Below are 27,371 nucleotides of genomic sequence, written 5' to 3' on the forward strand. Positions count from 1 at the left end.
CTATATACCAGAGATTTACGCCATCTGTTAACAATAAAAATGACTATTTTAATTAGAAGTGGCTCTATCTGTTGACTAAAATAAACAACTACAAACAGGTGGTGGTCGATACAAAATAAAAATGAAATGAATCAACTCTGTTCAATTGTAATAATTAAAAAAAAAGATGAAATCAATGTTTTGAAAATAGTTTGCATTTAACGATTATTATTATTCATATCATCAGACAAAGAAGGGAAAAGAAAAATCATTCAATATAATATTTACTGAAATTACAATTGAACGATTTATAATAATGACAATAATGGGAATGGAAGAAATATTATATATATGGCAAATGGCGAGAAATGAATTTGAATTTCAAATGAAGATGATTAGAAAAAAAAGAGAAAAAGGAAAAAAACAAATTTCTACAATCCCAGAAAAAAAATACAATAGAAATGATAATTAAAAACAATCCATTTTAAAAACAACAACAACAACAATGATAATAATAATGGTATAATAACATATATCGATTTTAACAAATTTTTTTTTTGTTCAAAAAAATAAACGACAACGACGACGACGACGACGAACGAATTAATTAACAATAACGATCAATATATTATATTATAACAATTGATGATAAGGCCAAATGTTTCTCGGTTTGTCAAACATATTCTCTTTTGTCTTTTTGTTTTTGTTTTTCATCTTTTTGTGTATTATGCATGTAATGTGTAATAGAATAAATATTCGATTCGTTTTTTTTAAATTTTAATTTGGCTAATAAAGAATTGAATTAAAACTATTTTATCGAAACGGCTAAGAGGTAAAGCCTTTTCGATGTTGATAAAGAATTTTCGTTTTCATTTCAAATAAATTGTCTAGCTAAGATTAATGAATGAATCGATTGGGCGGAGATGAAAACAAATTCGAATAAAAAAAGAAATTCCCGAGCGAGTATACGGGAAAAAGGAATAGGATCTAATTGCAAAGAAAAAACACTAGAATAGCGTTCACGAAAACAGATAAAGGGAAAAAATTATGGACAAATCAGATTTTTTTTTAGAAGAGATTGATTGAGAGAGAATCACTATTGATCAGAAAGAGAGAAATTGTTGGTTGTGTAATTATACACAAGACAATTGAAAATAAAATTTTTCAACTATTAAAAATTTAAAATTGTCAGAATTGGACAAACCGAAAAAACAAGACAAGAAAATAGACTAAACTTTTTTTTGAAAAAAAAACTTTTTTAAGAAAGAAAAGGAATAAATAAATAGGGATAGGATGAAAGTATTTGTTTTGTTTTGTTTTGTAATGTTATTGTTTGTATATTTACACATGAGAAATCGATAATTGTCGATGGTCGTTGTTGGTTTCAATTTCAATGTAGTTTTCTTCTGTTTTTTTTTGGCAAGTTAATAGGGCGTTATTATTGTTATCTGCTAGGAGATAATTCACTTTTTTTCAAGAAATAGAATTGGCATTTACAAATTGAATTCACAAGAAAAAAATCGAAACGAATTAATTTTAACGGATCAAAATGGTTGGCCTTTTCTTCAAATGATCACAACATACACACATTTCGACGAAATCTTCATTCAGTGGACGAACTTGATATAATTAAAGTTTTTGTTGTTGTTTTTTTTTGTTCCGTCATTTGTTTTCTTGATACCCTTGAATAATGTCTTGATGTATATGTATAGCGCCGTTTTTTCTTGAAATAAAAAATAATTTTGGCTTTTTGTTTTTGTTTTCAAAAACCCGGAATAACTTCATATGCTTCTAAACATGACATTAGAATATAGAATAACCAAATGCTGACAAATAATATTGTTGTCAATGTTTTTGAAATAAGTGGTCCACCGAGCTCACCACCAGCTCGTCGTCGAATCATTAATATTAGGCAACAGAATGCGGCTGATACACAAAATAATGTAACCGAATATGCTAAACTACCCGGATTGATACGGAATTCTCTTCCTCTATATGCATTAACAAAGGCAGCCAATGTCCATGCAATACCGATACCAAGGAAAACATTGACAGCATTACTGCCAGTAACATTACCGATTGATGAATCGGCATATTTATCATTTTGAGCAGCCACTTTACTGGCGAACGTATCTAAATAAAATATTGGTATGAAAAAATAACAATTCATTCACAACCATTGTAAATTGATACAACATACCTGGAACACTAGTTCCCAATGCTACAAATGAAATGGCTGTTACAGTATCTTTAATTCCACTGGTACAACCAAAATGTGATGCTAGATCACCAATGAATGCCGTTAGGACTCCAATCATCAGAATCGAACAAACAAAACAAAGCCATCCATTCATATAATCTATATTATGGGTAAAAGAATTAAAATTGTTAGAAAAAATTTTTAAAAATTATAAAACAAAAACCTGTTGGCGGAACGAATGCAAATAATAATTTCCAGAATAATGTGAAAAAATGCATCACATAATCTGAACATGTTGGTATTTTTTCATCATCATCATCATCATCTCCTATGAAATAGCGAAAAATTTTAAAATTCGAATAAAATAAATCAATTTCAATGAATAACAAACCTGCAGAAACGGTTATTGCTTCAATAAATTGTTCTTTCCATGATGATGATCCAATCGTTATGCTTGTGTTTGCTTTTGAAATAAGTTTATCAACCATACTCTAATTTTATTTTATTTAAGATTTAATTAGAACATTGTCACATCAATATATCAGATCGTAATACCTTAAATTCTTTACTTTCATGGATACGAATTTGGCATTTATAAAGTTCACCCAATTTTGGCTTTCCTAACAATGCAATTTCATCAGCATCGGCTGCTGTTTGTGCTTCACGATCATCATTATCGGCATTTAAATCTTAATATATTGATGTTTAGAATAATAATAAGAAGAAATTGAAATTGATAGAATTAATATATGAGAAAATAATCAAATTTTTTATCATCAATATTAAATAAGCACCTTCTTCACGGATTGGTTCACCAAGTTCAACATAGAATATTACATCTTTTTCATAGCTTTCATTGTCCATTATGTTGATTGGAATATATTGCCTATTATTTTTTCATGAATGATGATCATGATGATGATGGTTGTTTTTTGGGGAAAAAATTAATCGAATTAATAATATGATGATGATTGATCGACAATAGTAATAACAACAATAGATTAATACTAACGATGTTTGATTATCTTCAAATACAATATGTCCAGATGTTTGCACGAAATCATTACCATCTTTAGCTGTACCTTCAGTTGTTTTATATGGTAATATAACTTTTCCTCTTGCACCACTATAACGGCTAACTTCTAGATGATATTCACCAACAGATTCGGATATTTCATATTGTCCTTCAGAGAATGAAAATACACCCGAATGGTCATCATCCAATATCATGACGGTAGCAACAGCCGGTGTACTTAATTGCAATTTGGGTAAATTTTGATTCGCACCACTGCTGCTACCAGCAGCAGTTTGATTGATGCCATTTAAATTATCATGGCTTAAAAATCTTGGATTACTTAATATGACATAAAAATGTTCATCTTCTTCAAATACATCATCATCAATAACGGTTATATAAATCTAAACATTGATTTGATTGATTAGAAATGGAGAAAAAAAACTTAGTTTCTTGTTACAAGCAAAACATCCATCACAATTTACCTGTTTATGTGCTTCACTACTACGAAAAATGAGCGTACCCTCAACGGCTTCATAATCGGAACCAGCATTTGCTGTACCGTCTTCAGTTTTAAAATCAACACAAATCGAATGATTAAGATCACCTTCACGTGATACGGTAACAGCAAATTGTCCCACATTTTCCATGACAGTATAATGGCCTGGATCAAAAAATACTTTGATTGTATTATCATCTTTTTTCGTAGATTTTTTCATCTCTTTTTTCTTTTCAACACGTCGTTTACTGAGCACATTTCCACCGGTCAATTTTCGTGTTGCCTTTTGAAAAATTTTTGAAGCAAAAAAATTTTTTAAATTAAAAAAATGACAAATTTCAATATTTATCAACTAGCAATAATTAATAATTAAACGAATAGACAAATATTTGTCGAAAAGATGACAACAAAAAAATCAAGTGCAAGTAAATTCATTCACTCATTTATAATTTTTTTGAACGAGAAAAAAAAATTGAATAAAACTTACTTGTAAACGATAAAAAGCCCTGCTTTTTGGGCCACGATTCATAATTTCATTCCGTGCCAATACTTCAATCTCATTCATCGATGCAGATGGATGTTTTTTTCTTATCTCACGTAATACTTGCATATATTCTTGTCGATGTTCTTCAAATTCTCTGGCTTCTTCATCAATTTCTTCAAAAGTTTTGAAACCATTATCATTGATATGATTCATTTTTGTTTGTGACATTTCCATATCTTCACCTTCTGCACCGACAATCATGCCGCGTTTATTCATACGATATTTTTTTGATAAATATTTATAAACTAAAAGACGACGATCAGCAATATATGCTGTTAATACGGTTGCTGGAAACATCATAAATGTAACTAAACCTTCCCAGATTTCAATCACACCATATGAAGTCCATGTTAATATTAAACAAAGCCAAATATAGGCAAAAACACTCCAAATCATTGTAACAAAAAATACACGTAAATGTTTGATTTTCTTATATTCACCATTTGGTATACAAAACACACAAATACCAATGATGACAAACATATTGAATGCTGCACTACCAACAATAGTACCGGGTCCAAGTTCACCGGCTTGAAAATCTTGAGCATAAACTTCAATGATTGAAAGTAAAATTTCCGGCGCAGATGAACCTAATGCCATCAATGTTAGATTCGATACGGTTTCATTCCAAACACGTACACTAATTACTTGTGGTTCACGGTTTGGCTTTTTGATTGTAATTTGTTTCTCTTGTGAAGTAATGACTTCGATTGCGGCCATAAATTTATCCGCTATGATCGAAACACCAACAAACATATAGACAAGTAATACGAAATAGATAACACCACGGGCAATAATATCACCTAATGCTAAATTTGTGGTAGGTTCCCATACCGGTATGATTAGACCAGGTGAACATCTGATGCTACCTGGTTCTAATTCTATTTCATCAGAATGATTACGACCACCACCACACAAAACATGGCCGATTAAATGGCAGTAGATGATGATGAAGATATATACAAAAATCGAATGGATTTGTTTTTCCATCATGTTTTCTTTTCTTTTTTTTAGTTGAAAAATGTTTTTTTCTCAATGAAAAAAAAATTCCGAATTAATCAAGGTGATTGATGAGAATTGATTTTTTTTACACAAAAGAGATGTGGAAAATTTAGTAGCACTTGATTGAATTGATGAAAGAATTAAAAATTGAATGTGCCAAATTTGAAACGTTTAGTGCAGGATTGATACAATTGTGTATCGATAGTTGAATAATTTGCGATTTGATGTTTTTGCCACATTTTTATTTTTCTTTCTACATTATAATGTGATGTTTGTGTGACATTCAAAACCACCGCCACCGCCACCACCACCACCACCATCACCATCACGATAAACACAAATCATAATAATTTTAAACATAATCACCATATCAAAGGCAACAACGGATTGAACATTTGAAAATATCCGTATCATTATTTATGAGGATTCTTTTTTATAAATCGCCATATTTTTGAAGAATAGGAAACAGAAAAAAATCATTGATATTGAGAATAGATATCATAAACCAGTGCATTTTTGATATTTATTCTAATGAATAAAAAGTGAGATTCTTTCGATTCTGTTGGCTGTTGTGTCTTTGTGAGTGTATTATTATTATTAACCAAGAATAGGCAACAATATGGCAAAAGAATAACAACGACAATGATGATGATGATGATAAAAACGGTGGAAAAAAATGTGCAAAACAAACACACAGAACACTAATGGCATGTGTTGGTATGTATGGTTTTTTTTCCAGAATCTTCAAAGTGAAAAAAAAATCGTAAGTGGTGGGAGTGTGAGTGGTTAAAGTATATAAATAATATAAATGAAGAGGAGAATCTTTGAATTTGTGAGAGAACGAGAAAAAAACGAGAACAATGCAAATATATTGCGAGAGATGACTTGGAATGAAAATAAATAAATGTGAATGAATGAATGAATGAATGAGGAAAAAGAAAAAAAAACGGATGCGGTTATTGAGATGTGATAATTATATGTCGGCGTATGATGATGACGATGATGATAATGGTTTAGTGTGGTTGTTGATGATGTTGCAGTGACAAATATCTCTACAACAACAACAACAACAATAAAAACAACTTTGAATTGATGGCTTTTTTTTCTCAGCAATGATGATGAGTTTACATTTTCAATTTTTTTTTCTTTTATTTATTCACCGTCATTTCATTTTATTCATTCAAAAAGAATGTGCATTTCATTTATATTCATTCGATTTGGAAATTATAGAGGCAGGTAAATTGATAATAGTCTATTGCCGAGTAGAGAAGAAGAATGCACAAAAAACGAAACGAAAATTTTCGATAATGTTGATGATTATGAAAATTCTTAAACAACAAATTCTTCAAAAAAAAATTATTATCATCATCATCATCTTGTTTTTGGCATTGATGCACAAAATGAAATTTGTTTTTTTTTAAATCAGAATTTTTTTTCAAAAAAGTAATAAAACACAACAACAACAACGGAAATTAACTTTTATAGCACTTTTTTGATTCAAATGAAAAGATTTAAATGATGATGATGATGATAATAAAAATGTTTTATGTTTTTGTTTTTTTTTTGGAATAAATAATTATCTCTAATTTTTTGTTGCTGGAAAAAATAGAGTGATGACATTAATAATCTTTGATGATGATGATGGCATTTATTTATTGTTTTTCATTGTTTGTTGAAAATTTCAGTTTTTTTCAATTCAATTCAATTATTATAAACATTCTTCATTTTTTTTTGTTTTGTTTTGTTTTATTTGGTTGAAAAAAGGGTATATATCACCATGAGAAAAAAAAACCATCAAAGACAATTGTGTGTGTTGAGTGTGAGTTGAAATGATGGGAAAAAAAAGAAAAAGAAGAAGAGAATAAAATATTTGCATTGAAGTGATGCCAATTCTTTCAATGTTTTACATACACACACACACACACACAAATCGACAGATAGAAAGAATTGAATCGAATGAATGAAAATGAAATAATGATTTTTTTTTCTAATTTACAATTCAAGTTTTCTGGTTTTTGTTATTATTGTTATTGATCGTTGTTAGTTGTTGTTGTTACTGCTGTTGTATCGATCTGATCGAATATTCAAAGAATTTCAGCAAATTCGTTCAATAGGTGATGATTGAATCATATTGATTGTAGAGAAAAGACTATTCAAACATTCACTTATCATCATCACATCGATACGATTCACCACATGATTTCTTGTTGTTGTTGTTGTTGCTGCTGCTGTTATTATGATGCAAATAATAAAGAATTGAATTGTACAAAATTACCCAATGATTCTCTCATACATCTGTAATATTTCCATTTATGAAAGTATTTACAATTGATTCAAAATAATTGAATGAATGATTGAATGACGAAAACAAAACAAAAACAAAAACAAAAAAACAGACAACTGAAAGATGAGACGAGACTTTTTCAGATAAAACACGATGAATAATAAATAAGATTGACTGACTGACTTGACGATGATGATGATGAAAATATCAAATGGTTGCTGTTGTTTTGTAATTCAATTTAATCATTTCAAATAACACGGCACGGTCATCACACATATAAACAAACAAACGAAAAACACCCACTATAAAAGTGCATAATTTCAATCAAAAAAAAAGAAAAAAAAAATACAATCAAGATTTTGTTATGTGTCTTTTTTTTGGTCGATATGGCTAGTTGATTCAAACACCATCATAATCATTTTGACAACGAAAAAAAGGAAACATTATCAATCACACACACACACAGAGACAAAAACATAGAATCATCATCAACGACAACGACAAGAATTCGGAATTTTCATTTTCTTTCACTCACTCTTTTATTGAATCAAGACATGGTCTAGTAATAACAAACAACAAACGATGTCGACGACGACGACAAACGAAGAATAAAGAATAAAAAAATTCCGCTAAAAGTCATCTATAGTGAATGAATGAATCAGAAAGAGGAAAAGAGAGAGAGAGAGTTGAAAATTATAAATTTTTTTCTTGTTCACTGTTTTCTTTTTGGGTAACGGAGAAAAAAAAATTTTTTTTGCCCAGTTTTTTTATCGTTTGTTTCAAGACAAAAACAACAACAGAAAAAAAATTTGTCGTAGAGTTCTACCAACCATCATCATCATCATCATCAGCATGTAGCATATCATAGACAATTCAAAACTTTTTTCTATCTCTCTCTTTCCATTCTATGTATTCATCATAACCAAGTTGATGGTGGTGATATGAGATGAGTGAAGAATTATTTTTGGGTGAATAGAAGAATCATTATACCATACATATCATATAATAAAAACAAACAACTCAAACATGCGCCGAAATTCTTTTGCAATTGAGCAATATATTCTGTTTGGTAATGGTTGGCTCCAAACAACTACATTTTCACATACACACACACACAGTAAATGATGAAAATTCACTGGCAAAAAAAACACATTGAATGTATGTACGGGTGAGGAAGTAGAATCAAGATCAGAATAACACAGACACGCACACACACACACCAAAACTAACGCATAACCATGATAAAGAGATAGATTACATTCGCGACATGCAGAAAATTCTTTGGCCACTATTTCAACAACAACTATATGTGATGTATACAGAAGTTTTGATTCATTTGTGATTCATATACACACACACACACACTAAACACAGGCATGAATGTGTCATTGATGGTAACAAAAACATAGACAGTGAATTCACATTAAATGAAATCTATGAGACAAATTCTTTACTCTATAGAGTAGAATTTTTTTTTTTTTAGTTTTCGGCAAGAATTTCGGTTGACACTTGCTACACACACACTACACACTAATACAATGGACATGGATATTTGTGCATTGTCTCTCAATGGTGTTATGTTGTGTGTCACCATATGGACTGTGTGTTCTACACGTTTATCGTATTAAATCATGAAAAAAATTGAAAATGGCTTTGACTTGCTGGTTGGCTGGTCTTTGTTAATGTGTCATGATGATAGAGCTGTAGATCTGGACTTTGTGTGTGGCGTTTTCGAAGCTAAATATGATGATGAAAAATTTAATAATAGAATTTTTGTTCTTGAAATGAACAAAAAAAAAATCTCATTTTCACTCATCATCATCATAGAAATTATTTCATTTTATACAATGACAATTTTATAAAATGTCACAAAAACAAAAACAAATAAAAATAAATCTATTGCTGTGATCGAATCATGTTAAAACACACAAACACACAAAAGTTATCAAAGAATGAAACAAAAATAATGATTCGATTTTTATTCGAATTTTTTTTTACAGTGTCGATTATCGTAATATTTAAGCAGCCAATCTTGTTTGAGTGCATGTGTGTTCATAGATAACGTTAACAATTCTTATTCCGAAATTGTTTGCCAATTCTTTCTTTGAAATTAATTAAAATTCTAACCACAAATTCTGAATATCTGACATTGATTTCAAATTGTTTCAAAATATTTTTTTTTCAAAATTCAATTCAATTTTATTTCATTTTAATTCATATCAAATCATCCACACCGGAAAAAAAACAAAATTTACAATCAATCAATTATCATTATGTTGTGATGAAATAATATACAAAATTTGTGACAAATAATAAAATAGGAAAAAAAACTAGGTGAGAATTTCGTTATGATAATGATGATGATAATGAGGTCATGATGATAATGATAATTATCATTTTTTTTAGGGACATACAACTACACTACAACCATTTGTAGTTTTTGCCGTATTTATTGTTGTCATTGTTGTTGTTGCTGCTGCTGCTGCCGCTGCTACTGCTGCTGATAATGAATGATGATCTTCATGGTTAATAATACTTTTCGTATCTGGTTTCATTTCAAATGTCTAAAAATGAATTGTAAAATAAAAAAGTCACATGTTGGTAAAAATGGTGTCGAAAAAAAAGTTAAGTAATCTTTTACTTACCTTATATGTAGGATTATCATATGCTGCTTCCGTTATACAAACATTACCATCACCGCCACCACGAGTAATAGCAGCAGTTGAATGACGCCTTAAACAGATACAAGTGATAACAAAGAAAATTGTACCGGCCGTGAACATAAATATCGAAAGTATAGTCAAACCAAACATATATCTGGATGTTGTATTATTCACCAATGATAAGGCGCTATTTTTATCTAGAGATTTTTATCAAGTTTTGAAAATCAAAAAAAAAAAATTTCATTTGGTTCAAGTTAAAGACCTGCTTTTGGTGTGCATGTGTGTGACATACCTTTAAAAGGATTTGCATCGAAATTTGTAATAAGGTCAATGGTATTTGATGTGACCACTTGTCCATTTGTTAAATATAAATCGATCCATAGTTTATATCTGTATTGGCCATTGGCAAAAAATTGTCGATGATGACAGCAGCCAACGATGTAGGAAGGAGCAAGAGAGAGAGAGAAAAACGTTTTATCGAATCAATCAATCAAATTGAATTATGTGAAAATAACAAGCACATACCTTGTATTGGGTAAAAGACTTGAAAATGATATTTTTCCAATTTCATCATCATCAACATTAACATAATTATAATATGATTCCATAGTTTTAACATTTTGATAATGAATTCTTGCAACATTGACAAATTTATTGATTGGTTTTGGTAGATTTCTAAGTCCAATATTGATACGGCCACCAGCATTATCACCATTACCATCGCTACCGATTGTGACATCATCAGGAAATATATGAAAATCAAAATGATAATCATCCAATGCCGTTGGCGGTGTTTCAATCAACAATGGTTTCGATGATATTATATTGGCACTAATTTGATCGATCGATTTGAAATGTAAATCAATTAGATAAGCAGTTGAGGATTCTAATTTATTGAGAATATAGAATGTAGTATCACGATGTAATGTTTGACTACTAAACCAAACATTATCATCATCATCATCATTGTCATTGTTGTTGTTGTTTCTGTTGTCAGATTTTCTATAACGAACTTGTAAACCATCAATAAATTTTTTCTCTTGTATCGTGAATGGACGCCATGAAATACGTATAGCATTATGATCGATAATTGCAGCCGTTATATTCATATCTAACATAATGACAGGCGGTAATGTACTGGTTGTCGTTGTTGTTGTCGTCGTTGTTTTCACTGGTAATGGTGGTAGATAAATTTTATATATTTCACTTATCGGACCAGTTTTAAGTGATTCAATAATAATTTCAATCTGTAGAAAATAATTGGTATTTGGTTGCAAATTACCCAAATGATATTCAATATTTGGTATATCAAATAGACGTTTGGGCCGAGCAAATTTCTGTATATTCCATTTATTTCTCGGTATATTTATATCGGTAGTATAATGAACTTCAGCATGTCCCAAAAGACCAACATAAATCGATGGTATCGTGAAACGTATTCGAGCAGATGTAGCATTGATGGCAACAATATCCATTTGATCCAAATCATCACCATATGTACCAGTATTATTACAAATGACATATGGACAAATTATAGCATCTTTTGGTGTAACTACTGTTGGTGTTTTACATTCAGCTGTTGGTTCCAGAAATCTTTCTGTAATCGGTTGACATAGGCCTGGATCACAAACAACATGCAATATGCCATTGGTAATTTTACATTGACAACGTCGATGTATTTCAGTTTCATCATCATTCCAGTATTCACCCAATTTATAAATTTTATCATTATAGGAACATTTTCCATCTATGAAATTTGATCAATTAATTTTGTATTTTAAAATCAATTATTATTATTTTCTCATTTCGATTTAAAAAAAACTTACAAATTTTATCACGATTATATTGTTCACGACATTGCCAATGAATACAACAATCATCACCGGGTAAATGGCCACGAAATGCTAATGATGATGGGCAAGGTAAACCTAATGGTGGTTCATCCGCGATATCTGGACAAATATCTTTACAACGAACATTACCATTATCGCACATACAACGTTTATGACATGGTAATAATTCCTGTGGTATAATTTGATAATTTGGAAATCTTATTCCAGCATAGGAACATGAACCATCTAGAAAAAAGCAAAAAAAAAAATGAAATGAAATGCATCAAATTTTGGGCAATATATTCACAGGATATAGAATTACCATTTTTGCATTTCGGTTCGGGACAACAATTCGGCGGCCTTGGCACAAACAATGGATCAATTTCCCATTCCAAACATTTCGTTGTATGTGGACCAAAATTATTATGATTACATTGAATCGGATGACAATCAAACGTAGCATTCATGCTGCAAACACAAACCGCTCGACAACTATCATAGAATTCTTCACCGATTCCAATTTTATTTCCTTTGAATTCACAATAATTTTTATTTGCCACTGCCATGTTTTTCGTCAGCGATAATGTTTTCAAATCAGGCATATCTAATGCTAAATTTCGGTAGAATTTAGTAAAATTTTAAAAAAAAATTTCAAACAAACAAACTTACGATTTATATTATTTGCACAAACAACGTATGGACAAGCACATGGATCATTTGTCTGGATAAGTTTTGGACTTGGACAATCATCATTTGGTTTCAATACCGATGGCAATATTTCTGGACAATGGTTTTTGCATTTAATTTCAGTGAAATTATTTTTATTCATTATACAACTGCAAGTTTTCTCCATACATCCATGGCCATAATTCCATTGATCACCAATACGATAAAATTTTCCATCTTCAAATAAACAACCACCATTAGAATCATTTGATGGACCAATTAATTGATGTACGTCACAAATCGGTATCATACAACAAGAATCATCTGGTGATTGTATCATCTGGCAATTTTCTGCACCAATCATATCAACAAACAATGGACAACGTTCAATACAATCACGAATACCACCTTCTTTACAGATACATTTAAATTCACAATCACCATCATAGAATATTTCACCAACTTGAATGATATCACTGCCATGAAAACAACCTTTAAATGTATGATCAATACCAGGAGGAAATGTACGAACAATAACCGTATTACTTGTATCATTACCAAAATGGAAATAAATTGAATAATCTGTTTCAGGCTTCAAATGTGTCAATACAATTTCTTTTGAATCATTCGTCACGATTGTCATCATTTTATCGGTGATAATTTCATTTTGATATTTCAATTCATCGGTTGTTGTTGTTGTTGCTGTTGTATTTATATTTTGATGATTTATAAATTCGGCATAATAAATGGTAATGTTTTCATTTGGATTTAAATTTTTAAAAAATACTAAACGAAATTTAATCGACGTTGAATTTATTGATTCAGCCATTTCGACCAAAAATTTATGTTGATCAATAGTGGAATTATTATAATCACAAATTGATATTTTACAACATTCAGGATCATCTGGATCTGGACGCAGATGACAATACATTTCATGATAATGTCCATGATGATCATCATCATCAAAACAACGTGGTTGACATTCAATTTGACCATTCATTTGACATAAACATTTAAGTTCACAGCCAATATTGAATGTTTCATTCACTTTGTATGTTTGATTTGAATGATGACATGGAATATTCGTTGTTTCATTTTGATGATTTTGTTGATTATGACAAATTTTTTTCTTACAACAAATTGGATCATATAAATCTTCCACCAGATGGCAATTAGCACCAATTTGATCGTCATTGATTGATTGATAATCAAAACATTTACGTTTACATTCAATTTCTAATGCCTCTGAACATTGACAAATGTGACAATCATATTCGAATGTTTGTCCAATTTGATAGGTTTTATTATTATTATGAAAATGGCATAAATGTTTTCTATCACCATCATTGCCATTACTAACATAATCATCATAACGATGGCAGCCATTCATTTTATCAACTTTCATGTTAATGTAATCGTCACGGCATATACATCGATAAGTAGACTCTTTTTCAATATATCGACATATAGAATTTGGGTCACATTTTAGTGGACAATCATCATCATCATCATCATCACCATCATTCTTCATCACTTTAGCACTGATGGTGGCCGAATGTTGATGTTGTTGATTATGATTATAAAGTTTGACCGGTATTTGACATGATAACAGACCACAATAATTTTTACAACATTTATTCACACCAGTACAATGATAATCATGTGTACATTCATTCATACAAGTTGTATGATTATCAGCACCATGAATAATCGATGGATTTGTTGGACAGATTCCAGGTTTACCAATGAATTGTGTAGATTGTGTTTCACGTTCCAATAAAAATGATGATGGTGATGATGATATTTGATGATGATCACCATTCGAATTAATACATTGTAAACAGCATTTATCATTATCATCATCATCAACGAATGTACATTTGAGATTGATTTTCTTTGCTTCATTCACAGATAAATATGGTGCTACACAGCTACATTGGTTTTTTTTGCCGTAGAAGAAAAGAAAAAATCATAGATCAATTAGGATGATTAAAAGAAAAAGAAATATCATTTAGATTAGTCAATGTGTGTGCGTGAATCGGAAAAATTTTTTTTCAAATCGGACTTACCGTTTACGGCAATTGACACTACCATCAACACATTCACAGGTTTGTTCGCAATCATTCAATATTGTTTCATTCAATTCAAATGAACGATTACGAAATAGACAACCCTTCGTGGTACTGGTTTCAATTATTTCTGAACTAAGTGTTTGTTTATGATCCAATTCACTCCATGTAAACACTTGTATCATATAATGTGATTGTGGTTTCAAGCCGGTTAACGTGAAAAATGGTGTTCCATTTGATTTAATTATTAACCATTGATTATGTTGTTGCATGAAACCACTGTTTGGTCGATAATGTATAGCATAACCTGAATCAGTGTCGGGTTTAAAATCATCAAAAACAATGGTAATCGATGATGCATTACGATAAGTGACTAATACTTTTGGTAATGTTTCAGGTACAATATTGGCTATGAGAACGAAATAAAAAAAACAATCATGTTTATTGAAGCGAAATGGTGGATGGAAAATAAAATTATCACCCCAAAAGATTATAAATAATTATTATCAAGGTATGAAGTGGGAGAATGAAGATAATCATAAAAATAACCACATACCTCTTGTGGTGATGATTGAAAGTTCTTCACGATGATTACTGATTACTTTCACCAAATAAATAGTGTTTGGTTTTAGTCCGAAAATTTTTGTACGAAAATGTCCATCAGAAATTTCGGTCACCTTTGACTAAAAAAAAGTAGAAGAAAAATAAATGAACTATATGACTCTGTGTCTTTATCGTTTTTCACAGTGGAAAGATCAAGAGCAAAAAAAATCAAAAAAACAAATAAACATGACTTACATCAATTTTTTCAAATTGAAATTTTAATGGCTGTGGCACATATCTTGTAATGTGAATTTCATTTATTATTGGATTACGATTCAATTTCAATTGATTCGAAAATGATGATGATGACGATGATGATTTCCATTCAATTTGAATAGAATCATTTTGTATTTGATCAATGATTAATGATAAACTTCCTATATTTGTAAAACCAAAATGAAAAAAAAATAAATTTTTATGATTAAACAAACACACATTTAAAACAACAGTGAACACACAATAGTCAATTGGAATTTATAACATGTCTGGTTGATTGATTTTCACTCAATATAATTGATTACCTTCACATAATTTGGATGTTTGATTGCAAAATAATTTTAAATAAGGATCACAATGACTAAAACTAGAAGAACCAGCACCACCATTATAATTATTATTCATATTCCGATTCAATGATGATGGATTATAGCAAGTTTGTCCAGATTTTTTTGCACAAATAAAATCACATTCACATCGATCATTATTATTTTTTAAAGATGTAAAATAATGACCACTGATACAATCGGATTTTTGTTCCTGTATGATCAATGATGATAATAAATGGCCACCATTTATACAACGATGACAATGATTAACTGGTGATATAGATGATGGTGCCGATGATGTTGATGATGATGGTGAATAGGAGAAGATATTTTCATGGAGATCAACAACGGCAGTAGTAGTAGTAGTGGCAGTAGAATCGACATTTGTTGTAATTGGAATTTCTGATCCAAAAATAATAGAATTTTCTTGCAGTAGAATTATCGGTAGAATTATCAATATTTTTATGGCCATTTTATTCGGCCAATATTGATTGTTTGATGAAATCATTTTCATTTTTTGAAACTTGGATTTTACACAATGGTGGATGAACAAAATGAATTGTTCGTTCGAAACGTTCGAACCAAAAAAAAAAAAAAAACAGCTGGCAATGGATCGAATCGGAAATGCTCACATTTGATTTTCATTAATTCATTTTGAAATGGTGACTAACAAAAAAAAAGAAAATAAAAAAAATCTGTTAAAAAAAACAATGCAAACACATACAAGGCAAACACCGACTTTTGAAAACTTTAAAATAATAAGAACATTTGGTGGTCAACAATCGAGATTTTGGCACAATCTAGATTGGCTGATAGTTGTTGTCGTTGTTGTTTGTTGCTGCTTCGCCTGCTGCTTCATTCAATCTATTGCTGCTGTTTCAATGAGACAAAATGGTCAAATTCGGCCAAGCTTCATCTTTGGAAAACAACCACCAAAATGAATGAATGAATGAAATGAAGTTCAAAGAAGAAAAGTGTAGCCAAAAATAAGTCAATCTAGTTGCGCTTGAAACACATAGACAGACCAAGGTTAAAAGCAGCAGCAGCAACAGCAGCAACATACCACTGATGTTGTTCGGTGTTTCGGGGGTTCAACCATCGAAGCTCTTGATAATCAATTGATCATTTTTCTTCGTCATAACCTTTAAAAAACTACACACACACACACACAAATTGTGACGACCTACCAAATGTTGTTGTTAGATATGGGCAACACAAACAACAGATGCCCGATGTCAGGTAAAAGGCCAGGTAGATGGAATGGAAACAAATGGCTCTCAAAGAAAAAAAAACTTTTTTCGTGGTCGTTTTTTGAAGAAGACGAAAAAAGACGAAGAAGTAGCAGCAGCAGCAGCAAGTTAGTCGATCATCATCGGTTAATAACAAGACAAACCAGTGAAGTTGATGATGATGAAGATGATGAAAACTAGTTAGTCATTTGATGTATACGGGTGGAAAAAAAATTGAAACTGAAAAAACTTTATTTGGTGGTTTTTTTTCCTTTTTTTTGCATAATTGAAAAAAATTAAATCGGGATTTCGGATGAATAAAAAAAAAAATTCCCCGAAATTAAGTCGACTAATGATGACCGACTAACTTAATTTAGTAAAATCAGCAAATCATTTTTCGATTGATTTTATTTACACTCAGAGAGTGAGCGAAAGAAAACATTCGAAAGCGAATCCGGTGATTAATTCAAAAATAACGTAATTTGCATCGATCAGCCTGTTTTGTTTTGTTTCTTTCACAGTAAATAAAAAAAATGAACGATAAAAAAATCAAGATAATGTTTGTGTAAGTGGTGTGTGTAAGCAGAAAAAAAAAGATTTTAAAAAAATCTTGATCAGATATATCGAAAATGAATGCTAATTTTAAACCATTCAATCGAATAAATCAAAAAAAAAACGACGATGATGCTTTTTTTCAAACAGAACGACACAAACTTTTATTTTTCATAAAATGAAGAAAATGAAAATGAAACACACAAACCAATTTGAATGGCCCAATTTTTTTTCCTTGTGAAGAAAATTATGAAATTTTTTTTTTGTTGCTGTTATTTCATTCACAAGACAATAAGCTATTTTGAACGAATGGTGAAGAAGATACATCATCGAAAACATCGAAACAATAATGATGATGATGATGATGACAAACAACGGTGGCCAATAAAAAAAACATTCGAACAAAAAAAAAAAAAGAAAATTTTGTATCGAAAGAAAGCGAAAAAAATATCAAATTTGTTTCAAAAAAAAACACACACACACATTATCATCATCATCTTTTATAAGTATCATCATCATGGAGACACCATAACAACAACAACAACAACAACGATGAAGAAAAACTATGCAAACTATCGAATATTACAATGGATTGTATATGATGATGATCGTTGTAGAGCATTCATTCATTCATTCTTTTTTTTTGTTTTCTTTCTCCCAGATTTTTTTTTTGGACAAACAAAAACACACATAGCTTCCTCTAATTACACACATCGTACAACAACAGCCATTGATGATGATGATGATGATGAACAATACCGATTAGCCATATACGACGACGATGATGATGATAATGATTGTTGTGCATGGTGTTTGTGTTAAGATATTCACAGCGAAAGTTTTTTCTTTTCGTTTTCGTTTATTCACGACAAACGAAATGAAAAAACTTTTACCAAAACTATCATCATCATCATCATCCGCATACCGGACAACAAAATGTGAAAATACCTGATAGGTAATTTTTTTTTTTAAATTCGATAGACAAAAAGTCACGATTTTTGTTTTCGTTTTTCTGTAACATACACACACACACACACACACACACACACACATAAGTCACCAATATGTGTGTGTGTGTGCAGAACGTAAGTGTGATGGGCCTTTCCATCATTCATTTTGTAAGTTCAATACCATTATTGGTGATGGCAATGAAGAATGGCCCAATAAAGTATCGTGTGGATTCAACGACACGACAACAGCATAATTTTTTTTCTCGTTTCGTTTTGTTTCGTTCATCAAAATTATGTTGATGATGATTTCAGTGGATAGGAATTTTTTGATGATGATGATTTTCTTGCAAAAAAAATTGCAAATTATAAATCATAATTTTTGTGAAAAATTTTTCTTTTTTTTTTGTTGTTTGACTAAAAATTTATTCCTTTAATCTATATTGATTTTGTTGTTGTTGCTGTTGTGGTTTTTTTGTTTACAACTTTATCAACCATTTCTTTATATTCACGATTATCTTCCCATGGTCTTGGACCACGAACATTTTTCCATTCATCATTTCGGCCTAATTCAATTAATTCTTTCAAAGTTTCATTATCGTTGTTGGCGGCGGCGGTGGTGGTAGTCACTTCATCAGATTTTTCATCATCATCAACATAATCTAGATCTCGACGTTTAGTTCCCTGTATTTTCAACAGAAGAAAAAAGACAAAGTTGAGAAATGGAATTATTTGTAAAGCAATGTAGAAAAAAAATGGATAACAGGACTCAATAAAACAAAAAAACTAACCACATAACGTCTACGATAATTATACACTTCATAACGGATCGATGTAAATTCACGAAGTAAAAATGATCCTAACACCATGAAACTCTGTTTGAAACAAAACGAAAAAAAAAACGTTTTGATTATTTGGCAAAGGCAATTATCATCATCATCATGATTACAAAATACCAGAAACGGAACACCATATTTTAATAATGTATTTGATTTTGCCATCTTTTTCACGTTATTTTTCTTTAATCATCACATTATTTTAATTTTAATAATTGGAGAACAAAAAATTGATATCAAATCGAATTCAATTTCAATCATAATGCACACATGTTTTCAATTCGTCATTCTTCATAGACAACGTTACGCAAATGTTTTTTTTCGTCACATGTTCTAAATTGAATTAAAAAAAAAATTCAAAAATGATGCTGAAAATTATTCAATATTCTCGACATTTCGTTACGAATTCATTGCACTTGAATTCTTATCAATCAATTTTGTCCACAGCAAAATGTTTTGACTTACAAAATCTGGCCAGCAATCATCAACAGTGGAGAAATTCATCAAGCTTTTTCACACGAAGTTTGTAACTTAAATGATTTCGAGAAATATGTAATTGATTTTCATTTAATCTAGATTCCGGTGAACAGATATGGAAAGGATTATTATCGGTCAGTAATGCCGGCCGTCGAAGAGGTCGAGGTAGAGGTGCAAATCGAAAAATGTTCAAAGATCTAAATAGAGGACAAATTATGGGTGTCGGGGAAAAACATTTTCTTTGGCCCGGACTCAATGCACCTGTTATGAAAGGTAGTGAAATTGTGCAGATAAAAGAATTAAAGGCTGATCCTGCTTATAAGGAAAATTTGATAAAAATTCGTGACCAAATGGAGAAAAGAAAACGAGCATATGTACATCCATTGGAACGTGGATGGAGCGGTACAAAACTGTTGGGCAAATGGATTGGTCCACCAGATCCGATTGCTGGTGAAGAATTCCTGGGATTCGATACGAGATTATTGGTCGTTAGACCAGTTTTCTACATGAAACCGAATTTTGGACGAACAAAAACCATTTCAGTTTTAGCTGTCACTGGAAATGGTAATGGTCTAGTTGGTTATGCTGTAGCCAAATCCGAAGATTTACGTACAGCAATCAGTAATGCTAAAAATAAAGCCGGACAACGATTATTTCGTGTAGAATTGGATCACGATACAATTCTACATGATTTTTATTCACGTTTTGGTTCAACAAAAGTTTTTGCCGAAAAAAAACCACCAGGCTGCGGTTTATCCGCACATCGATGTCTACGTAGTATTTGTGATGTAATCGGTATCAAAGATATTAATTGTAAAGTGGAAGGTAGTGAACGTAATTATCTGAATCTAACACGAGCATTTTTATTGGGATTGATCAATCAGAAAACATTTCAACAAATGGCCGATGAAAAACGTTTGAATGTTGTGGAAATTAATGAATCGTTCAGTAATTATCCAATATTGAAAGCTAAACCATCGGATAATTTAGGTGGTTGTCGAACGGACGAACAAATTGGTGATACCGAAATTCTTGATTTTGATATATTCATCCATGATGGTAAAGTCAAAGAACAACAAAATCTAAAACCCATGTATTATACCAAGGAAAAAGGATGGAGAAATTATATGAAAAAATGGAATTATCGTAAAAGCCGTGAACAAGTTCGTATCAATCTGATGGCACGTTATAATGGTCAATTGGAAAGTTATATTACCATACGAGAAAAGGAACGATTGATGGCCAAAAGACAGAAATTTTTAGCCACACAAAATCAATAGATTATTAATCAATCAATTGAGTAGTAGCCAGGAAAATTTTTTCTTTTCTTTGTTCATAACTTGTCTCTTCAAATCAATCAAATAAAAATTTCATTTTTTTTTGTTTTTGCATTCAAAATGAATTTTTTCCATTCATTTTATCACCATTTTCAATCGGTTTTGTAGTCTCATGTGGATCAGGTAATTTATCGAACGTAGGTTCAACATTCCATATTTCACGTGCATATTCAGCAATTGTACGATCACTGGAAAATTTTCCAGATGATGCAATATTATAGATGGTTTTACGTGTCCATTCCAATGGATTCTGATCAGTAAAATAATAATAATAATAATAATAAATTAGGAAAAACAATGGTGGCAACAAATACATTGTTACCTTATATAATTCTGAAACTTTTTGCTGACATTCAACATATGATTGATAATCAGCAAACACAAAGAAACGATCATGATTAAGCAAAACGTTGACAACATCTTTAAACATATCTGGATCATGTGGACTAAAGAATCCATTATTAATCTGATCGATTGTGGTTTTAAGTTCGACATTTGAATTATAATAATCCCATGCATTGTAGCCACGACGTTGAAGTTCACCAACTTCTTGTTCATTCATACCAAAAATGAAAATATTCTCTTCGCCCATTTCTTCCATCATTTCAACATTGGCACCATCCAATGTTCCGATTGTAAGTGCACCATTCAACTAGAATTAAAAATTGATGATTAGAATTCATTGAATTTACGAAACAAATTCAATTTTATTTACCATGAATTTCATATTACCAGTACCAGATGCTTCAGTACCGGCAGTGGAAATCTGTTCACTAAGATCAGCAGCCGGTATAATTTTCTCGGCAAATGAAACACGATAATTCTCGAGAAATATAACTTTAAGTTTATTGCCAACGACAGGATCATTGTTTACCACTTTGGCCACTTTATTAATCAAACGAATAATTTGTTTGGCCATATGATAGCCGGGTGCAGCTTTTCCGCCAATCTAGAAATGAGAAAGATTAATAATAGTTACAAAATTCCGGAAAAAAATCTAATGAAACACAAATACCATAATTGTACGTGGCACAATGGATAAATTTGGATCACGTTTGATACGATTATACAATGTGATTATATGCAAACAATTCAACAATTGTCGTTTATATTCATGTAAACGTTTCACTTGTATATCAAACAGTGATGCAGGATTAACATCGACATCCAATTCTTTTTTCAAAATTTTAGCCAAACGCATTTTATTCTCCTGTTTGACACGTTGAATATCACGTATGAAATTTGGATCATTAATGAATTGTTTCAATTGCTGTAGCTGATCCAAATGTACAACCCAATCGTCACCAATTTTATCGCTAATAATATCCGACAGTCCAGGATTACATAATTTTAGCCATCTACGTGGTGTTATACCATTTGTTTTATTTGTGAATTTTTCCGGTGTCATTTCATAGAAATCTTTGAATACAGTTTTCTTGATAATATCTGAATGGATGGCGGCAACACCTAAAATTTTCGAGACAAAAAAAAATTCAATTAATCGTGTAAATTAATGTCAAACGGAAAAAAAATTTACCATTCACTTTGTGACTACCAACTACGGCTAAATTAGCCATATTAACTTTTTTATCATCACCTTCTTCGATCAACGAAAGATTACGCAATTTGTCCAAATTATTTGGATATAATTCACTGACACGTGCCAAATGACGTGCATTGATTTCGAAAATAATTTCCATATGACGTGGTAAAACATGTCCTAAAAGGCCACAAGACCATCGTTCCAATGCTTCTGGCAATACCGTGTGATTAGTGTAGGCGAAAACTTTCGTACAAATATTCCAGGCTTTTTCCCAGGTCATTTTTTCGATATCCATAAATATACGCATCAATTCTGGTATTGCCAATGATGGATGTGTATCATTCAATTGTATGGCAACTTTATCGGGAAATTCATCAAATGAATTACGTTCGATAGTTTTTTCACCCACTTTTGTTTTGCGATATCGTCGTATAATATCTTGCAAGGTGGCCGCACAAAGAAAATATTCTTGTTTTAGACGCAGTTCTCGTCCTTCGAATACATTATCATTTGGATAAAGAACTCGGGTTATGTTTTCTGCATAATTTCGATCAATCACAGCCTGTATGTAATCACCATTATTAAAGAATTTCAGATTGAAATTATGTGGTGATTTAGCGCACCAAAGACGCATTGTATTCACGTAATTATTCTGATATCCCGGTATAGGACTATCATAAGGCATAGCTTGTACCACAGATGTATCAACCCAATGTGCACCAGATTCATCATGCAAGACACGGCCATAAAAATGAACAGGAATCAAATATTCTGGTCGTGATTTTTCCCATGGATTACCAAATCGAAGCCAATCATCTGGTTCTTCAATTTGTTCATCATTAACAATTTTCTGAGCAAATATACCATATTCATAACGTAAACCATAACCATAACCAGCCATGCCTAGTGTTGCCATTGAATCCAGAAAACAGGCGGCCAAACGTCCAAGACCACCATTACCAAGGCCAGCATCTTCTTCGATTTCTTCCAATTCTTCAATATCCAAACCCATTTGATATAATGCTTCATCACATGCTGATTGTATACCAATATTGATCATTGTATTGGTCAATGATCTACCCATATAATATTCCAATGATAAATAATAAACACGCTAAAACATTTGATAATAAACATGAGATTAACAAATCATCGATCAACAAACATCATTTGAATACTTACTTTTGGATCTTTTTCATAATAATTTTGTTGTGTACGAATCCAACGTGATGTTAAATGATCACGTACACTATGTGCTAATGCAAGAAAAAAATCTCTTGGTGTCGATACGATACGATCTTTGACCAATGTGTAATGTAGATGACGATTGAATGCCTGTTTAAATTCGATAACATTGCCGACTGGAATATTTGGAAAAATGGAAATTAGAAAATTAAAATGCCAAATTCAAACAACAATACATACCGGTAGCAATATTTCGAACACTAATCTGTTTACGACGTTCAAGATCACTTTGTGAAACGGTGGCCATTATAATTGATTTTTTTTTTTTGAAAAAAACGAGAGAAAAAAAATTTGCAAATTTCAATGAAAACGAAAAAAAAATCGGTATTCACAACCACGACGGTCTTATATAATAACCGAGATTTTTCTCCCTCTCTCTCTCTCTCCTCAAACAAACAAAATGATGATTACAAAATGTTTATCATCAACTGGATGATGATTATAAATGTGTGTGTGTGTTGATTATTGTCGAAATCTATTTTTCACATCAACCACACCAACCGACATCGAGAACACGAAATAATCAAAAAGTCACATTTAAATGCATATACAATTGTCGACTTTTAATGACGACCTTGAATGAATAAAACAAAAAAATTAACAACTTTTTCGACTTGAATATTCAAAATTCACATTCAGGGTAAATGTTCTTCAAAGGAATTTTATTTATTTATTTTTGTTGTTGTTTTTGTTTTTTTTTCATTTTTCTTCACCGAACAAAACATTTGCTCATTTGTTGTTTTTGTTGTTGTTTTTTTTTCATCAACCAACCGGTCGGTTAACAACAACAACAACACGCTCCTCTTCACCACCAAAAAAAAAAATCATCGTCTTGTTGTTGGCAGCGGCTATTAGCCAATATTTATAGCATACAAACATTTTCATCGCCAAGTTTTTTGTTGTACATGTTCGACAAATGTCATTTATTTTAAATTTTCGGGCACTGTTTTTTTTGGTTTAATTGTTTTTGTCAAAAAAAAAAAAAAAAAAAAACAAAATTTCCATCGTCAATATTTTTGGATGTTTTAAAAAAAATCAAATTGAAAATCAAAATTGATAAACAAAACAAAAAGTACATTCACACGAACACACACACATACACAATCACAGGATTTCCGAATAATCAATAATAGAGATATGATTTAAATTTTCATTCATTTTTTTAATTATAAATGTCAAGATAATGTCATCCATGTTTGAATGATCATCATTTATGTACTGAAGTACTGAATGTACCGTATTATCTTGAATGAAGAATGAGAGACAAAAAAGAAAATTTGGGGCAACTAAAAAAAAAAAATTATTCGAATTTTCATTTTGATCAAATTTTCGACCACCAGATGGCGATAGGATTTCGGTTTTGAATTTTTTTTTTCTTTTTGAAATTTTTTTTCACAACAAAAAAATAAATAATCGAAAAACAACAACAAATGATGATAATCCTATCTGTCTATTTATCTATCTGACTGTATACAATGTGATGATGTGGTAAAGTATCACATCAACATCATAAAATATGGCCAATTGTAATTGAAAAGAAAGAAAAAATAATTCCAAAATGGTGAAAACAGCATTGAAATTTTCTTTTTCTTTTTTTTTTAATCGTTGTTCAATATTTTCGAGCACGTTTTCCGAAGTGTTAATCATCATCATCATTTGCTGCTGTTGGATCTGGACTTTTGTTGATAAAAAAAAAACGTTTTCGGTTATCTTTTCTATAGGAGCTTATAATGGTGATATTTTTCGTTTTTCAATGTTTTTTTTTTTGGCCATTCATTTATAACGGGTGTGTGTGTGTGTGTTTTGTTTTTAATTAATTTAATCTGACATGGTAAATTTCGACGACGACGACGACGACTACGACGACCATGATGATGATGATGATGGAAAATTAATAACCGGATTATAAAATTAAAAATTTTTTTTTTTGTTCTATCCGATAAACAAATGTCAGTGGATCATTAATTTTTTTTTGTTCTCTTGCACTATTGTTTGGTGCAAAAAAAAAATATTAACCGGATCTTTTTCGGAATTTGTTCTGGATACGAATTAACTGAATTTTCGATTTTTGGGATGTTTTTTTTTCGATGATGATGAAAATTAATTATATCGAAAAGAAAAAGAAAAACAAAATGGTGATGGTGATTTGATCTTGTTTGGTGTTCAACATCAGTCAAACAAAATGATGACGATGATGATAATCAGATGGTGAATGTCACACGCCACTTAATGAATGAAAACAGAATCTATATGGAATTAACGAAGAATCTCTCTATTCATTGGGAAAAAATTTTTTCTTCCACGGGATTAACAAACACACACACACACACACCAGTCACACAAGCCGAGATGACAATCTGAGATTTTTTTTTCTTTTGCACAACGTTGTGATTTTGGATGTTTTTCAAGATACACACCGATCAAATCCATCAGATCAAAAAAAAAAAAATCGTCACTCCAACATAACACGTGTTTACCACTACCAGAAAATTAAAAAAAAAAGACAGTTTCAATCAAGATCATTGCTAAACACATTGATTGATTTAAGTGATTATCAAATCATACATTGACACCTGTTATTAAAAATCAAAACAAAAGCAACGACAACGACAATGACAACAACTTGATTGACTTTGCTCATCATCAAATAATAATAACACAAACAAACAAACAAACACACACACACACACTTGACAAATAAAATTAGCTTCAAGTTTTTGTTTTGTTTTTGTTTTTGTTTTCGTTTTTTTTTGTTTTCAATTTCATTAAGATTTTTCTTTTATTTATTTTCCATTTTCAAGTGCTATACAAGCAAGAATAAGAAGAAAAAGAGAGGGTTGTGTGATTGATGTAAATAAATGAAAAAAAAACTCAATTTGCACTCAATTCTATATAAACCATATATTTATATCAAAAATCAAATCCTAGATCTATTTTCATAATATCATCATCTTCACTGTGTGTGTGTATATGTGATGTATAAATAGCAGTTGTGTATATATAGCCAAAGATAAATGTTTAGATTTTGATGATGATGATGATGATGATGATAGGCAAATACCTTGAGTTAATATTTGCATTAATCAAATATTAAAAGTGTTTGTGTGTGTGTGTGTGTGTGTATTTATGTTCTGTAAAGACAAATATCAAAAAATGAAGAAGATGAAGATGATGATGATGATGATGATGATGAAAAAAACGCTAATTGGTAAATATTTATCATTATTATTGTTGTTGTTGTTGTTGTAGTCATACACGGGAGCAAACAGATTTAATTAAACACACATACTACACTTATATA

General features: G+C 30.7%; 5 protein-coding genes across 16 annotated transcripts; 1 reads left to right on the forward strand and 4 right to left on the reverse strand.

Moving 5' to 3' along the window:
• Positions 1–178: 178 nt before the first annotated feature.
• On the reverse strand, positions 179–8,766 carry LOC124498944 (sodium/calcium exchanger 1). 4 transcript variants are annotated; one of them, XM_075728443.1, is made up of 10 exons: positions 7,515–8,766; positions 4,181–4,422; positions 3,680–3,976; positions 3,192–3,598; positions 2,974–3,065; positions 2,735–2,868; positions 2,571–2,670; positions 2,403–2,507; positions 2,180–2,338; positions 179–2,112 (listed from the first exon to the last, which is right to left on the reverse strand). In XM_075728443.1, exons 1-10 carry the CDS (start codon positions 7,528–7,530, stop codon positions 1,742–1,744), a joined length of 1,923 nt encoding a protein of 640 aa, XP_075584558.1. In that variant the 5' UTR covers positions 7,531–8,766; the 3' UTR covers positions 179–1,741. The 4 variants fall into 4 exon arrangements, with proteins under 4 accessions (XP_075584558.1, XP_046918733.2, XP_075584557.1 ...); XM_047062777.2 differs by lacking the exon at positions 7,515–8,766 and having other exon boundaries at positions 4,181–6,754; XM_075728442.1 differs by lacking the exon at positions 7,515–8,766 and having other exon boundaries at positions 2,403–2,504; positions 4,181–6,589.
• A 930-nt stretch (positions 8,767–9,696) lies between these two features.
• sas (stranded at second transmembrane protein) lies at positions 9,697–18,905 on the reverse strand. 6 transcript variants are annotated; one of them, XM_075728435.1, is made up of 12 exons: positions 18,817–18,905; positions 15,881–16,570; positions 15,555–15,736; positions 15,313–15,439; positions 14,757–15,165; positions 12,688–14,618; positions 12,341–12,628; positions 12,013–12,264; positions 10,712–11,933; positions 10,479–10,576; positions 10,169–10,383; positions 9,697–10,087 (listed from the first exon to the last, which is right to left on the reverse strand). In XM_075728435.1, exons 2-12 carry the CDS (start codon positions 16,416–16,418, stop codon positions 9,926–9,928), a joined length of 5,424 nt encoding a protein of 1,807 aa, XP_075584550.1. In that variant the 5' UTR covers positions 16,419–16,570; positions 18,817–18,905; the 3' UTR covers positions 9,697–9,925. The 6 variants fall into 6 exon arrangements, with proteins under 6 accessions (XP_075584550.1, XP_075584547.1, XP_075584546.1 ...); XM_075728432.1 differs by lacking the exon at positions 18,817–18,905 and adding an exon at positions 16,968–17,611 and having other exon boundaries at positions 15,881–16,909; XM_075728431.1 differs by lacking the exon at positions 18,817–18,905 and adding an exon at positions 16,644–17,611.
• A 165-nt stretch (positions 18,906–19,070) lies between these two features.
• Positions 19,071–19,725, reverse strand: l(3)neo43 (cytochrome c oxidase assembly protein COX16 homolog l(3)neo43). 2 transcript variants are annotated; one of them, XM_047063981.2, is made up of 3 exons: positions 19,589–19,725; positions 19,424–19,507; positions 19,071–19,316 (listed from the first exon to the last, which is right to left on the reverse strand). In XM_047063981.2, exons 1-3 carry the CDS (start codon positions 19,631–19,633, stop codon positions 19,071–19,073), a joined length of 375 nt encoding a protein of 124 aa, XP_046919937.1. In that variant the 5' UTR covers positions 19,634–19,725. The 2 variants fall into 2 exon arrangements, with proteins under 2 accessions (XP_046919937.1, XP_046919945.1); XM_047063989.2 differs by having other exon boundaries at positions 19,582–19,720.
• On the forward strand, positions 19,717–21,360 carry mRpS5 (mitochondrial ribosomal protein S5). Its single transcript, XM_047063968.2, has 2 exons — positions 19,717–19,990; positions 20,045–21,360. The coding sequence occupies exons 1-2, from the start codon at positions 19,831–19,833 to the stop codon at positions 21,223–21,225; spliced, it is 1,341 nt and encodes a 446-aa protein (XP_046919924.2). The 5' UTR covers positions 19,717–19,830; the 3' UTR covers positions 21,226–21,360.
• On the reverse strand, positions 21,242–26,726 carry Glyp (glycogen phosphorylase). 3 transcript variants are annotated; one of them, XM_075728444.1, is made up of 8 exons: positions 26,644–26,726; positions 24,251–24,297; positions 24,008–24,186; positions 22,820–23,939; positions 22,298–22,749; positions 21,998–22,231; positions 21,605–21,934; positions 21,242–21,532 (listed from the first exon to the last, which is right to left on the reverse strand). In XM_075728444.1, exons 1-8 carry the CDS (start codon positions 26,712–26,714, stop codon positions 21,338–21,340), a joined length of 2,628 nt encoding a protein of 875 aa, XP_075584559.1. In that variant the 5' UTR covers positions 26,715–26,726; the 3' UTR covers positions 21,242–21,337. The 3 variants fall into 3 exon arrangements, with proteins under 3 accessions (XP_075584559.1, XP_075584560.1, XP_046919912.2); XM_075728445.1 differs by lacking the exon at positions 26,644–26,726 and adding an exon at positions 24,948–24,970; XM_047063956.2 differs by lacking the exon at positions 26,644–26,726 and having other exon boundaries at positions 24,251–24,898.
• Between the last annotated feature and the right edge of the window lie 645 nt (positions 26,727–27,371).

The sequence above is a fragment of the Dermatophagoides farinae genome, chromosome 2 (genome assembly GCF_024713945.1).
Source record: "Dermatophagoides farinae isolate YC_2012a chromosome 2, ASM2471394v1, whole genome shotgun sequence".
In the NCBI taxonomy this organism is placed as follows: domain Eukaryota; kingdom Metazoa; phylum Arthropoda; class Arachnida; order Sarcoptiformes; family Pyroglyphidae; genus Dermatophagoides; species Dermatophagoides farinae.